The sequence below is a fragment of the Centruroides sculpturatus genome, unplaced genomic scaffold (genome assembly GCF_000671375.1).
Source record: "Centruroides sculpturatus isolate CEXI.00-Female unplaced genomic scaffold, Cexi_2.0 scaffold1305, whole genome shotgun sequence".
Taxonomy (NCBI): Eukaryota; Metazoa; Arthropoda; class Arachnida; order Scorpiones; family Buthidae; genus Centruroides; species Centruroides sculpturatus.
The window spans coordinates 103,939-120,560 of record NW_019385518.1 but is presented as its reverse complement, the minus strand read 5'-3'; the positions used below and the strand labels follow the sequence as shown (position 1 = coordinate 120,560).

The 16,622-nt window shown below is 30.7% G+C and overlaps 1 protein-coding gene across 2 annotated transcripts in view; it reads right to left on the bottom strand.

The window, feature by feature from the left end:
• LOC111639737 (protein PRRC1-like) overlaps window positions 1-16,167 on the bottom strand; it is a 24,899-nt gene extending 8,732 nt beyond the window's left edge. Inside the window, exons 1-3 of one of the 2 annotated variants that reach the window (XM_023385678.1) lie at window positions 16,116-16,167; window positions 15,791-15,879; window positions 4,620-4,725 (exon numbers count right to left, since the gene is read on the bottom strand). In XM_023385678.1, the coding sequence (XP_023241446.1) occupies window positions 4,620-4,707 (88 nt within the window). In that variant the 5' untranslated portion in view covers window positions 4,708-4,725; window positions 15,791-15,879; window positions 16,116-16,167. Of the gene's footprint in view, window positions 1-4,619; window positions 4,726-15,786; window positions 15,880-16,115 lie in introns of those variants that run through there. The other variant, XM_023385679.1, reaches the window with a different exon arrangement.
• Window positions 16,168-16,622: the final 455 nt, after the last annotated feature.

Genomic DNA, 16,622 nt, shown 5'->3' with positions numbered 1-16,622 from the left:
TATATATATATATATATAATTTATGAAGAATTAAACAACACTTCTTAAATAGTATAAATATTGTAAAAATGTAAAATCATAGAAAACAAAGAGCCATAGTATGTTAATTAGTGCAGTTAAATTGAGAAGAAAATTCAGCTTTTCTTCAATCATTAATTTCTCTCTCCACTGATGTTATAACAACCCATTAGAAATCAATGAAGTTTCCAAAATTAGTACAGTAGTACCTCAGGATACGAAATTAATCCATTCCTACACTGAGATCATATCATGAAAATGTCGTAAGGTGAATCATTTTTCCCCATATGATTACATGTAAAACCAAATAATCTGTTCCAACATGAAAAATACACTCAAATTAAAGCTAAGTAGTACATTGAAAAAAAATAACTTTAGTAAGGAAAACACTGAAAAATGCATTTTGTAGTTGTAAATGTATAAATAATAGAATAATAATTGATAAAAAAAAATGTAGTTTTATTTGCACTTTACCTTTGAGGATAGATGACAGTGGAGGTGTAAACTGGTAGCAGAGGAGAGGGAGAAGGGAAATGATACTAAAACTTAAGTTACATAACATAATGTAACAATAAGTTAAAAATAACTTTACACTAATTTTTTTATCTTTTCTGTTTTATATCTTTTTTTAAAATTTTTTATTCACTGCTTTTTGCTTTCTTTCCTTCACTTCCACTGGCACTTTCACTGGATAGAGGTCGCTTGGTAAAATATCTATCCAAAGAGACTGCCTACTTTTTAAAATGTTTCTAAAAAGACAAATATCATTAAAACTGAGCAGCAATAGGCCAGTGTGAACCTTTTCAGTATATTTCTTTTCAATAAAATCAGTCACTTTCTGATAATACCTCAAGATTTTCTTTATCGAGCGAGATCCTTTCACGAAAAAAAGCAAGCACGCAGACTGAGACCAATGAACAGAAGGAACACGTGATCATGGCGATTGCACTGCAAACTAATGTAACATTGTATGGTGAGTTTTTGTTTGTACCGTGGAGCAAAAATATGTTCAAATTTCATGTCATATCCTGAAAATTTCATATGCTGAAGCTTTCATATCCTGAGGTATTACTGTAATTGCTGTGACAAGAAAAGTAAAAAGATTATTATTTACTTCAAAAACTGTTATAACTTTTCGATCATTGTAAAGACATAAGTAGATATTGATTTTTCAATGATTCATTGATTTTATAGAAATGTTTGTTCAATTTTTATTAAAACATTCATGCTTTTTATTAATTTTGACCTTAATTAAAATAATATTATATTGCCATCTTGTATTAGGATTGACAATAAAAATTAATTTTGAATTTGATCAAATAATTTGAAAAGTTTGGAAGATCAATCTGGAGCAGGACTAAATCCAGAACTTCCATTAAGAAGGAAATGCATTACGAGTTATTCTAGCCAGACCACTGTTCAATCTTCACTTTTAGAAATACATTAATGAGAATTATGTAACCATAACTGTTCCATAATTTAATTGATTAAAAATAAATAAAAGTAATGAAAATAATCATTTATCAATCATAAATACAACACAACGTAATACATATAAATATAGTCCATAATTTTGCAGTTTACAATTTTGATGTAATTATGTCTTTACTGTAAAATACAGTAAGACCCCACTTAATGTAGGGGGATGCGTTCCTAGACAACGAAGCACTAAACGAAACAGTGTTAAACGAGGCCATTTTAAATAACAGAGTAAATAGGAAAACACGTGACCAAAAATAAACAATTTACTTTAAGTTATTTTTATATTAATTTGCATAATAATATATGTTAAATAAACATATTCACACAGTAAATTCAAAAATGTAAAGTTCACACACATTCAAAAATGTAAAATTCATTTTTGTGATGAAGATCCTGGCTTTTCTGAAATTCTTGTTTTTTGCAATAAAGTCATGTAGTTTCATTCATTGTTTTTTTTCTTTGCTTAAGCAAATGTTGGTAGCAGAAGATAGCATCCAAAATGCTTCGTTTTGCTTTTTTACTCCTTTCAAAATCTGGATCATTCACTACAGTTTTATCAATGATTTTAGTTATTGTTACTTTTACTAAGGAAATCTGTAGAGAAATTCTTTGGGGTCTTCATTTTCAGAATCACTATTTTCCAGTTATACATGAATTCTTTGTTCTGCCAGTTCTTAAAGGTTGTTGTTGGTAAGGCTTGCACCACAAACCTGCACCCTCAATATCCTGCTCATCTACATCTCCTAGCCCTGCTTTTTTTTTTTTAACTCTTTCTACTCTTGGGCACTAAGAGGGCTTCTTTTAGCAAGCCCATTATGGGTTCAGTCAGGTCCCCAATGGGGCAGCCAAGTGATGAGGGATGGGGCCCAACATATCCGAATTGACCACCCTCCAAAAAATTCCTGGGGATTTCTTGACCTGTCCAGATTCAGTCCCTGTTCCCCAGAGCAGTAGGCTGCCACCTTTACCACTCAGCCATCCAGCCATCTTCCTAGTCCTGCTGTATTGTTAGGTTGACCAAATTGTCAATCTAACAATACAGCGATATGCTCTTCTTGTTGAGTATTCTTGGATATCTTCAGCCATAACTTCTTCCACACTTCATTCATGCATTTATCAGTTAATTCTTGCCAAGCGAAGTCAATATTTCCTATGGCATCCATGATGTTATATTTTTTTTCCAAAATTGCATGAAACAAACATAGATTTAAGGGAAGTACAGTGCTACAACAAATTTCCACCTTTTGCTGATTGGTTTGTGTTTGTAAATACAGTAATACCCCAACTTACGCAAACTCGGAGTTACGCGATTTTCAAATCTTGTCGATTCACCTTTTGTTTGAGCGCCACACAACCCTTGATCACTCACTTCCCCCACGCTATTGTTCAGCTTACATGTTCAGATGTGTCGCGCAGAATCCACACATAGCTACAATTTATTTTGTGTTATTTATTTCTGTGTTTGTTATATCTATGGAGACTTGAAAGACTCTACTATGTCATTCAAACGAAGTAGAACTAATTATTCTGCATCAAACAAGAAAAGAAAAACTTTATATTTCTAATGTAAAGTTAACATTGGGTATGTTCGTAAAGTCGAACAAGTTAAACGAGAATGACGTCATCGTTATTCCTATTTCGTTAGACTTTTCAAACGATTCGTTACTAACGTGTTTAACTCGTTTGACTACGAACATACCCATTATTAAAGACTTCGATACAAAAATGAAAATTTGTGAATTGGCAAAGAAGTTTGATCTACTGGAATTGTCGGTCAGAACAATTATAAAAGTGAAAAATGCTCAATCTTTAAATTCAAGCATTATTCATAAACGTCACAGTATTATCGCTGAGATGGAAACAATGTTAAAATTATGGCGTAATAATCAAGTAAATGTGAAAAATTGATAAATAATATAGGCCTAATTTGTTATACATATGTATTATCTAAGATTTTATTAAACATTTTTTTCTAAATTATTGTTTTCTTTAGTCTCCGACACAAATTAAAAATTATTTGTATGTATTTATATGCGAAATTATATCCCAACTTACGCGGTTACCGCTCAGTCCCACCTATCGCATAAGTTCAAAGTATTACTGTAATCATATTATGTACGAATCAATGAAATGCCACGATAATTTGAATCAGCATAAATTTTGAGCTTTTTTAGGCTTCGAGCAGACCGCATTATATCAAATAGCGTTAATCGAGGCAGTGTTAAGCAGAATCTTACTGTCTATTATAACAATATGTTTTTGAAAAAATAAAAATCAAGATCTAATTAAAAATAAGTAATTAAAATTTCAAAAGTTGATAGCCAAGTTTTATCAGTTTAATTTTTGAAAATTATTTTGGTTTATTTGCAAATTTCATATCATCTTTTACATGTATTATTTTGTTGTGTTGTACTCTACATTCTGCTTTATTTTTAAAACAATTTCCACATCACATACTTAGATAAATATTTGATAAACTGCAAATTGTATTCTTTAAAAATTTTAACAAGCACTTCTTTGTTTTATTAGTTTGAATGTTTACAGTTAAAACTTTGTAATTTATGGCTGATTTTGAATATTAACTAGATTAAAATGAAATCAAGTCCAAATTTGTAACTATGCTTAACTTATAAGTTATGAAAACATAATGAATTTTAAGTGGATGTGAATGAAATGAAGTAACCTAATTCAAGCTATATATTTAATATAGATTACATAGCAAAATAGCTAAGATAGAAATAAATTGTTGACAGATTTAAACAGCTGAACTTTTAAAAACTGATCTGATGCTTTGCCAGCTCCCAATTCTTTAGAACTTTTTGATCAGAATTAACTCAACAAACAATATCAGGTCAGTTTCCAATAATTAGTATTTTGAATCCATCATACAACAATTGCCTTTTCCATTTTTGACAAATTACATAATTTATTTTAACTTAATAGTTTTTCCTTTGTTAGGAATATATAAATTAAATGATATTGGGATAATTTATTAAATATAATAATTTTGAATGTTTCTTGTTAATATAATCTTTTTCTTAATAAATATTTTAAAAATTATAATTTCAACATTTTGAATAATTTTAACTCAGATTGCAACAATATAAAATATCTATTACCTGAATGAAGTAAATTTTCATCAGTTTTATCACCAACAAATTCAAACGTGGATTCCCCATTAGTATCATCACCAACTTCCTCCATCATAATAGATAATTAATTTTTCTAAAAATTAATCATTTAAAATATATTAACAACAAAGGATAAAAAAATCATTAAATTACTTCAATATATACAATTATCTAAATTATATTACTGAAAATTAAGTTATAATGTGGAAAACTACCGTATTTTGACGAGTATAAGTCGCTATCGAGTATAAAACGCACCCCTATTTTGAGACAGAAAATTTAGAAAAAAATTTTTTAATGAAAGATTGCATTTTATTCGTTTTTTTATTCAAGAATGTGACGGATGCATTTTATTCATTTTTTTTTTATTAAAAAGATGCATTTTATTCGTTTTTTATTCAAGAATATGACGGATGGCTGAATCGACACCTTTATTAAACTGAAATACAGTAGATCCCCCTATAAGACGGTAGATACGTTCCGTTCTTTATGAATCAATTTTGTAGGAATCATAGTTTACAGACTACGGCTGTTTGAAAGGTTTTCTTTCATAAAATTAATCGATTCTAGACTAATTCGACTCAACATTTCCAAAATACGTATATTTTTTTGAAAATAATCCGTATAAACTACGTTATAAACAAAAAATTGTAGGATTGCTTACCGAGTGTGTACCGTTCGACTACGCCCGTTGCTAAAGCTTGGTTTCGTCGCGGAACAGCGCATCAAACCGCGGCCGCGATTTCTGATATTATTTTTCTGCGAAAACTTCGTTGACCTTTGGAGACATCCTTAATATAAATAATTTTTATGGCCGTTAAATAAGAAATGTTTCTTTCACAAGAAATGTATAAAATTACAGTACTGGACAGACGATAGGTCGCCTAACTCGCCGTAGCGTGACGCTAGACGGCGAAAAATATATATTTAATTATAATAAAGTTACAATAAATTAAGTTAATATATAATTATATATACAGTACCTAATTTATATATAATTAATATATAATTATATGTACAGTACCTAATTTATATATAATTATATGAACAGACGATACTAAACTCAATTTATCCGCCTAAACGTCCGTAGCGTGGCGCTACGGACGGCGGGAAAGTAGTTCGGCTGCCCGATGACGTTTTACGTATTATAGGAGTTATTTTTACCGTTGTTTACGGATACTGCCACAATTTTTATAGGAATCATAACTATAGGAAACGGTTTTATAGGGGGATCTACTGTAATCGTCATTTCTTAATGTAAACTCAGAGGTCACGCAATGACAGTCAACAGAACATGGCGGCAATGACTCGTGTGTTGCTATTCTGATAATCTAGGTACTCTAGCCATTCAGTTGAGGGACCAGGGGTTAACGGATCACTGCACAGGTTGGTCCCTAGAGTGGACCACTACTGTAAATAATTTCACTGTAAAAATGGTTACCTGTCAAGTATAAGACGCACCATGATTTTGAGCCCCAAAAAGTAGTAAAAAAAAGTGCGACTTATACTCGTCAAAATACGGTAATCAAAATAACATTTTATTTTGATTAGTTTTGACTAGCTCAGAGTAAGACTTGGACCTGAAACTTCCATACTGCACGGAAAGTGGCTCTGAGCTAATCAAATCTGGAGTTCAAGTCCCACTCCAGGCAAGTTCTTTTCTTCCAGACAGTTCTAAATTATTTAATAAATTATTAATTCAGATAAGAGATGGCACCTAACATCTACCTCTAATACCAAATTACTTAATATCTGATTATTAATAATAGCATATTTACAGCATGATTAATTACGGCAATCATTTAGTTGAGTATTTTATTTTTCTTTAATTCTTCTATATTTGCTTTTTGTGTTATATTTAAAATCTAATGTCATTATTTGATTGATAATACTAAAATAAAAAATATATTAAACATTTTAATAATTAACATAGAATATATTTTTATTAAATAAATACATTTGTAATATTCAATTTATATATAATATTAAAAAAATCAACTATGACTTAAAATAGTATTGATACTACAGTATTATTATTATTGTTTTGTTGTTGATGTAATGTATCCTACTTGCTTATACCAGCATCTAACAGTATACCAGACTATGGTCAAGCATGGCTATATGATGTGTTTGGCAGCCTTCTGTAGTGTAATGTATGTGAAATCCTAATGTTTCTAAAATTTTGTCTAAAAAAGGAGCATAGGTGCAATAAGTAACCTATTCATTCTCTACAGGTATTTTATTTCATAGACAAATTCTGAGTATTTCTAATTCTTTCAGTTTATGTATTTTGTATGTTGTGGGTTTTTTGTATACAATCATGTCTATGATGCATGTAATTTTCTTGTTTGTTAATGATTGTTTTGTCTGTGATTATGGTACAGTCATTGTATATTTTGTGTACGCTGAAACAATATAGAAGTTAACTGCTTTAAATGTGTGTTTTGCATTCAACTGTTTTGTTAGTATTGAGTTTAATCAGTTGTTGAATTCTTTTGAACATCTTTGTTTGATTTGTGTATTTCTGTAAATTTGGCTTGCTGGAACCCTAAATATTTGTAGATTCTAACCTCACCCATGAATGTAATGATGTCTCCATTTTTGAGTGTAAAATTTTCCTTCATCAGAATTTATTTTTCAATGTGAAGTGTTTTGCATTTCTGTGACTATGTGACTCTAATAAACTTCAAAATAATAATAATAATAAAGATTAAAATTATAAACTACACCACAAAACACCAGGATGTGTTAAATACTGCACTCTTAGAAGCTATAACTGGTATGATATAAAAAAACAAAAGATAAAGGTCACCACAAATGTTTTTGAACCGCTATGAGTTCTTCTTCAGGTGTGAAACAGAATAACTGATGGGACAGAGCGAACTGTTAAGGAAATTCAAGAAACATTAGAAAGTGTTATGTGAGATGCATGTGTATTCGTCTGGTTGACATATCATGACCTTAAAGTTCAGAGTCCATCAATGCCTGCCAAGCTGGCAACAGAACCAACTCATCCTTAAAATTGATGCAGTTGTCATTGAGGGTCAATTTATAAATGTGGATGGCCTCTAGCCATTTAAGGTGTTCGGTGTGTGACATGGTGCGTACAAGGTTCACCTGGTGGAAGGCCTCCACAATGTCCGGGTCAGCGGCGGCATATGTGGTGCTCACAGAATAAAGCAAACAACGGAAATTAAATATTTAGGTGTTATTCTAGATGAGAGACTTAACTTCACACCCCCACATCAAATACATCACAAAGCTAAAAAGATGGTCAATGCCCTCATTAGTATTGCTAGAAAGTAGAAACACATGGGGCCTTGGCCCTAATGCTACTAAGCTTATTTACAGGGATGAAATTCAACCAGCACTCCTCTATGCTGTACAAGTCTGGGGTCACGTGGCTGCCAAAGTCCATAACCGTAAAAAACTGTCATCTGTTCTAAGGATTACTGCTCTCCGCATTTGTAAGACTTATAGGACCACACACACTAGTGCCCTTTTGTAATGCCAGGGTTGACCCTTATTGACTTAGAAATTAAACACATTATTTGGCAGGAAAATCTCGTCACCTTACCCTGGCGAGATTATAGTGACTCGGATGTCAACAAAATGATTAGAATAGGTAAGATACCCCCCAGTTTGACCTTGATCAATGATGATAATTCAGCATCGACAAAAATACCCTTCTGATTTACGATTACCACCCCTCCCACCAGCTTGCCTGACGTTTACTTCGAAAATCCAGGTGATCATCCCATGTTTAGGATTTACACTGAATTTCAAGATGGGCTCCTTTTGTAGTTTACTCCGGGAGCTTCACAATGCTTGCTTCTGTCTAGGTACACACTGCTCAATAGTATAGGCGGAAACTTTAGCTATTTATATGAGCTTAATTCACATTAGGCATAGGAAGGTCAAAAGACACTATTTACACTATTGCATTTATTCTGACAGCTTTACATAGGATTGTGAAGTCTGATAGCCGCTTAAAACTCGTCCATCACATGCACCACATTCTCAGACATGTAGACAACAACATTAGAATGGATTTCCAATGGGTCCCAGGTCATGCGGGGATTCTCAGCAACGAGACCGCTGACCATCTTGCCAAACAAGCTGCAAAGTCTTCAGTCACTAGTACTTTCAGTTCATTCCTACCTCGTACATCAACAATCACATCAAGAAGCAAATCTTCATTCTCTGGCAAGACAGCTGGGACCATGGCACCACTGGTAGGCTCACCTACACTTTCATCCCCAAGGCTGACACTATTGCAATTCTTTGCCACTTTTACCCTAGTTAAACCCTCACTCAGCTACTTACAAGATACAACTTTAAGCAATACTTGCATATATTTAACCTTGGGGACAATCCACAATGTGATTGTGGTATTCAGGAGGACCAAACACCACTTCACTTAGTTTTTTTGCTGCAATAGGTACATTACAATCACATTAGGGATAGTTTAATGAGAACTACTATTCTTGAAGGGTACAACTGGCTTTGCAACCCGCACCAACTCATTCACATGCATACTGAGTGCATGGATGGCAATTAGCTTTCCCTTGCTTTGTTTCAACTGTCGGTATATAGCTGCCTTTCAACTTTGTATTTTAATTCTTATTTTCCATTTTCTTTTCAGTCTAAATTTGGTTAGTTTAAGTTAGTCCTAGTTGTAAGTTAGATTAAGGACTCTTAGCTGGTTTCCAGTTAGGTTATGATAGATTAGGTTAAATTAGACTAGGGTTGTTAGCTTTAATGGTCAGGTTAGGTTTGTCCTAGGTTATGGTAAGTTAGCTTAGTTAGGACATTAATGTTTAAAATAAATAATAATAAAAATAATAATAATAATAATTTGGGGACTTGCTCATTTGTCTTCTGTTGGTCTGTTCATCTTGTCTAGTTTGTCATTGAGTTCATTTGTTTTCACACTGCCTGTCTAGCTGTTAATAGTATTGAGATTTGCGCTCGTGTTCAGTTTTATTAGTATTAAGTAGATATAAGTCTTTCTACTAACAGCCACTTGGCACTAACTTCTACACTTAGCTATTCATGGCTGCACTCAATTATTGGTGTTCGGTACACTCAGGTTTTCTTTTAGACCCTTCGGAGGACTACGGCCTTGCATCCTAAAAACTGTATGCCAACAACAAACATAGAGGGTACAGTAGCCATATGTATGCCATTCAGTGGGATCCTACCCTTCTCTACTGTCTATCTCCTCTCCCCCCCTTTCCTTTACCATGTATGGTTGATGCCGGCTCAACACCTTGTGTATGGTTGATGTCTTTCACGTACTGTATGTATGTATGTATGTCTATTACATGTACAGTACATAACATTTCACAAAGAATTTCAAGAGTTTAGATGGACATTTCATTGGTGCTTTTAAGTTTGATAAACTAAGCTAAAACATTTACACTTTATTTTACTTAAATAAATAAATAATTTAACCATTATTATTATTATTTTAAACTTATAAATTTAAATTTTCTTTGTAAAATAGGGCTGGTGGAATTACAGTATTAACATCATAAAAACATGTAAACAGATAATAAAAAATATCTTTTTTTAAAAGGTCAATTTTTCAAAGAAAATATTTCCTCAAAAAATTGATGAAACTTTATGGGTTAATTCCACGGAAATAACTGCTGTTTTTTTGCCTGGACCGCATTTAATCAGAGACAAAAGCTTATCTTCATATTCTTTATTTACTTATTTACTATGCATTTCAGGTGCAATATTTTTGTGTAACTTGCACCCCTCTTCAGGTTTTACATTTCTATAAATTGGTAAATTTGATTATTACATTTTGTTATTACAGTAAATTACAACAATTTTGGATATATTTACACAATAGTTAACTAACCTGTTTTATGTTTAGACATACATCTGCCCAGTGTTGATGTTATGTCCCTTAAGGCATTTTTAGACGTTTTCCCCTCTTTGTTTTCTTTCCCTTTAGCTCCTCCCATTTCCTCCCACACGTTGTCAACCTCCATTCCATCATTTAGGTTTATGGTTTTGTTTTTATTAACAATTGCAAAGTGCTCTTTGAATTTTCATAGATAACTGTCTTTTTCTCTATGGATTACTTTTACACTTTTTTCGTTGATTGTGCATCCAAATTCCCTACAGTGATTTGCCCATGTCCATTTCATCAATTTTTTGAGAAAATATTTTCTTTGAAAAATTGACCTTTTAAAAGAATATAAAGAAAACTACACCATTGACATAATACATATCTATTACTTACAGTAAAAAATATCTTATTATCTACTTATGTGTTTTTACGATGTTAATACTGTAAACACTATTTTACCCTATTTTACAAAGAAATATTATATTTTTAACTGTGAAGGGATTGTCACCTGTGGACATTTTAGACTGTTTTACATAATTTGGCAGAGGCATAGCCTCTAAAGAAAGGTTGTCTCTGCTGTGCACAATAGTTTGTTCCTGATGATTGGACATGGCGAATAAAAGAAGATATTTTTTATTATCTGTTTACATGTTTTTACAATGTTAAATTTTCTTATTTAATTTACATTCACATGTAAAAAATATAAGTTTAGATGGTTTAAATAATACTAATTATATTGCATTGCTAAACAGTATAAGTGTTGAAATATTTATTATAATTAGTGTTGAATATCAAGTATCTGTTTTTGTATTGGGTTACCTGAGCATGCATATGCAGTCATTACCTGAATAATTGATTATGCATGTACTGTCGAGTGCAAAATGGTTTTCCTCATCGTGACGTGACGTCACGTCACGTAAGTGACGTCATTTNGCTGTTTTTAATTGTTATTTCTAATGAATTATCATTTTCAAATTTTAAAAGATCAATTTTGCAAACTAAACTTTTTAATTAGCTAAAATTATTAATTAGAAAAAAAATTCTTTTAGAATCCCCAAATTATTAAGATTTAAAATAAGACATTTTATTATATGTAAAAATAATTTACACAGACCTGAAAACAATATGATTTTGGAAAAGAGAAAAAGCAGTTTTTTAATTCTTTTATAGATACATAGCCAAACAATTGCCTTAAATACTCAGGCTGTAAATCTGCTAATTTTAATAATTAATACTAAGTAATTTGCTACTGGAGGTAGACATTAAGCACCATCTCTTATCTAAATTAACTTTTTAGTTACCATAACCAAAATGATCATCATCATCAAAATGAAAATTGATAATGATAACATTTAAATAGCATATATTTGCTTGTATTTTATTTTCATTTTCATACTAGTTCATAAAACCTACATTCAAATTAAGGATGTGGAACATAATTGTGAGGGGTTTTAAAAAAAAGTTCAAAAAAATTTTATTGATATTAGATTATTAGGATTATTATAGATTGTTCTCCCAAATTCATAATTTTGCCTAACATTGTGTCTTTAAATTTTAAAACATTTTACAATTTAAACTTGCAAATTGATATTACAGGATATTAAAAATTCAGCATGATTCCCTAGGAAACTTAATCCCTTGCATTTGGCAACTCCCTCTGTGTTAATTTTATACTTCTTCATATAAACAATTAATATTAATTTCAAAGTTTTACTTAAAATTTTTTTGAAATAAAATTGTAAAAATTAGCATGTAATTTTAAGTTCTAAAAATGATCTGTAACTGTCAGTAAAAATTTTATTTTAGCATTAAAATAATTTGTGTAGAAGTCATGATTTATCCTGTCTGCTTTAAGTAATTTTACAATAATATGAACTTATAATGCAAAAAAATTAAGAAACAAGTTGTGTAACTTTCCTGGCTAAAACATTTAAAACTGTATGTAGTGCCATCTGTTATATTTCATGAAAAACTTATTTTATTAACTATTGCAGGGCTTCTTAAACTTTTTTTATTCACGACTCCATTTATGATTGTAATTTTTTTCGTGACCCAAAAAAAATATAAAATGAAGATATATACAAATTTGCAAAAACAATAATGGTGTACTACCACAGTTCACTCTTGTGTTACAATGGAACAGAGACAACTGAATACACTGAAAAGCAACAACACTACACTAGTTCACACTACAATCAGTGTTGCTGAATCATTGTCTCGTTGCACCAGAAGTGACACAAAGTTTGCCATTTTCAAACTCACAAATTATTTTCAATATTTTGCATTAAAATCTCGCGACCCCAAAATTTCGCTAAGTGACCCCCAAATGGGGTCACAACCCATAGTTTAAGAAGCATTAACTGAACTATTGTAAAATGGCAAAAAGCTTAATTTTGAGGATAGAGACAAGTTTTATAAAAAAAATTATAAATGCTAATAAAAAGTAAAATCTTCATTAAGTCTGACCCCACTCAAGATATGACACATGATCCCCTCTATTTCCCCATCCCTTGACCTTTATCCACCAAAATTTAATATCATCACTCCCCCTAATATGTTCAAACATTTTCAGTTGTTAATTTTTGTTTGACGTTTTTACTATGCAAGTAACGGGTGCCTACGACCCAGACTACCATGCAGCCGGGATGTGCCTCTTTTGCAGTCTCCTCTGTAAACAAGGTGCTAGGCGTAATGAGCGTGTTAGGACACTGGCCCGAAGATTCGTAAATAAAAAATTTTTTTTCATTCAGTACATATGAGTTTTCATTAGAAATTTTATTTAACTTCAACCTTATTTATGTCCATAAATTGGTTCTTCATACTTGACATAAATCAAAAAGTTATTTAGTGTGGTAATTAATAATGCATTTACAAAATAAATTTCCTAAGATTTCAATGAATTTCTATGTTGCACAAATTCTTGTTTAGGTTCATTCTCCCGAAAATAACTCTTGGTAAATCATGCCCACATATGAAGTCAACATTTTGCTAATTTTTATACACAGTAATATAATAGTTAGTTGTACCATTCCACAGTTTACATTTGTTAAATTATAACAGAAAAACTTAAATTAATACTGTATGTTGTTGAGAAGTCCAAAAAACTACATGAATTTCAGCATTTTGCATCCAAATTATATTGCTTACCTGGATACAAAATTTTCTAGTGTTCAGCACTAATTATAAAACAGTACATATTTTTGTATTTTAATGGATATTTTAAACTTAATGTAAATACAAGATTTGATAAAACTGCCTATAATTCAAAATTACCTTAGTTTGTAAAATTTAAATTTTTTGTGAAATTATAGTTACACATTTTGACTTCATACCTAATAAATTGAGAATTTCTAATAGCTTAGAAATAAAATGTCAGTTGTATATAAATGTAAGATGCTTTATATTAAACTCAAAAGATCAATACAGACCTAGTCCAATTTATTTTATAGGACATTATTACTTTTTTAAATAATAAAATAGGATGAATTGCTTTTTGGGTAAATGGTAAAAGATAAAATAGTCGATTTTACAGTGAGCAATCTATAAATGAATTCTAATACAACATATTACAGTTAAGGATCAATAGGAACTAGTTGGGAATTCTTACATGCTAACAAACACTGTAAAAAAATTAGAATTTATCTTATATTTCACAATTTAATTACTCATTAAAGAATAAATCATGCAGTTTTTTGGAGTTGCCTGAAATCTAAGGGAATATATTTTCAAAGCAATAATCAATTTTACAAATATCAATTATGCTATAATTATTTTTAATAATATTGTATGTAATATACATAGATTTATTAATGATACAAAGTTTTTTGTTGCATAATCAATAATTTGTAAATTGTTACTAAGGGATGGTCAAATAGGTTCATTCCATTTAGAAAAAACTGCCACTGCATTAAAGAAATTATCCCATTGATGAACCAGGTGAACAATGCAATTTCTATCAGATAGGCTGTTGCATAAAAAGTCTGATACAGCCTTCTTCACATCCAACTGAAACCATCATCCTTTCAAAAAACCAATGATATGAAAATCTCACAGCAAGAGATCTGGACTTTACAGTGAGTGTTCCAGAGGCTCCCAATTAAGGATTTCTTACTTCTACTTGACAACATTGTCAACAGAATCTTCACGGTGTGTATTGTTGCAATCTTCATGGAACTTTGCACATCATTCCACAATGGTGTGCAAAGGCCTGTATTCCCAAACATCTTCACCATTTGCAATTGAACAACCATCAGTTCATATCCTTCTGCAGCCAAAACACAGGACAATGCATGTTTATCTGATATGGACATATTTGGTAGAAACAATATCATCACAATATGTGTACCACACATAATTCCAAATACAACAAATACCTAGTTAATCATACAGTTAGAACATCGGCTTTGCTTTGACACACACTGGACATAGTACATGTCACTAACACGACTGCAGTGTGACCAAGCCAATAATTTTAATCATTCCTTACAGATTACAAATTGCAGTTTATTGTAATAAAATCAAATAAAATGTTTACTTAGAAATCCTTTATGAATAAAATATTTTTGAGCATTAATACATGAGTTATAGTGAGACAGGTAAATCACATATAAATATTCTTATGACAGACAATTCAGGATCTCCTGCACCAGAGTCATGTAAGATTATACAGAGCTAATTACAGTAAATGAAGCTGTTTGCAATGCAATAAAAACATTCTCAGCTGCAGATGCATCACACTTTTCATTGTATTGTTAGTAAACTACTGTGACACTTCAGGTCAAACATGTGGCAATAATTAAGTGTTAAAAATGCATAAAATTCTACTAAGAGATATTTAAAAAAAAAAAAACAACAAAATTTAGTAGAAAATTAAATGTAATTGTAAAAAACAACACACATAATATGGTGTTAGAATGCCCATTTTTCTATATCTCAGCCTGAAAAGCATGTCATGAAACCAATTAGCATTGTATTTCTATTTTACCATATATTTTCATAAATATGGCATGAACTTCTTCAATTATCCAAATAATGAAGTCTTCCAGATACATACGTATTTAAATTTGGAAATTTATTTATTAAGTAATTTCAAATTCATGCAAAAATTATATTCGACAATTTAAATGTTTGCATAAACTTTACTGAAAATAAAGCAGACATGAGTTAATATGAGTCAAGTGTTTACAAAATAAATAAATAAATATTAATTATTATCTTTTTTTCAAATTAATTTAATTAGCCGACCATATATTCTAACACGTTATTAAAGGATTTATAATAAAAACTTACGTACAATATTAATGAAAAATATCAAATTATCCACGTAGAACTTAAGATAACATCAAACATATTCCCGTTTCCGCCATATTGCGTACGTCACAACTTTTAGGAAATATTTTAAAGGAAATTTAATATTTAATATATATTATATTTTTAATAAATGCATTAATATTTAACTATAATTATAATTCATTTCAAAATTAGAATAATTTTTTAAATACAGTTTTTTATTATTATTGTTTGCATACGGGAACGCGACTCGCAAGCCATTTGTCGAGAGGAATGTCTCCCGGGAGAACTTTTTATGAAAAATTGGCCCCTATTTAGATGTTACAAACCTGAAGGAAACCTGAAAACTCCAGGTCGCCAGCCCGCTGGCAAGTCGCGAACCTACGGTCAAGTAACTACTCGTGTTTAGGGTTTCTCATTTCCCGGTATTTTGCTTGTCCCGGGATCCCGGGATAAAAGTGAACTGTTTCCCGGGATCCCAGGAAATCCCGGGATAGAATTAATTATTTTTAAGGTATACAAAATATCTTGAAATCAAATGATATAATTATTTTCCATTTTTTAAAGTAATTTTAAAGTTCTGTAACCTCCAAAATCATATTAATAATGCTGTGTAAGGTCTATAGGCCTATAATAAAAATTACCTTTAAATAACGTAGAAATTTTCACAAATAGAAAAAAATTAATTAAAGTTTGCTGGAAACTGCATACAACAACAACAAAAAAAATGTTTTGAATTGAGTTAAAAATTAAAAAAATGAACTTCTAATTTAGAAGGTAATTTTCGTTTTTTAAATAAAATATAATACAAAATATTGCAAACTTTTATAAGATTT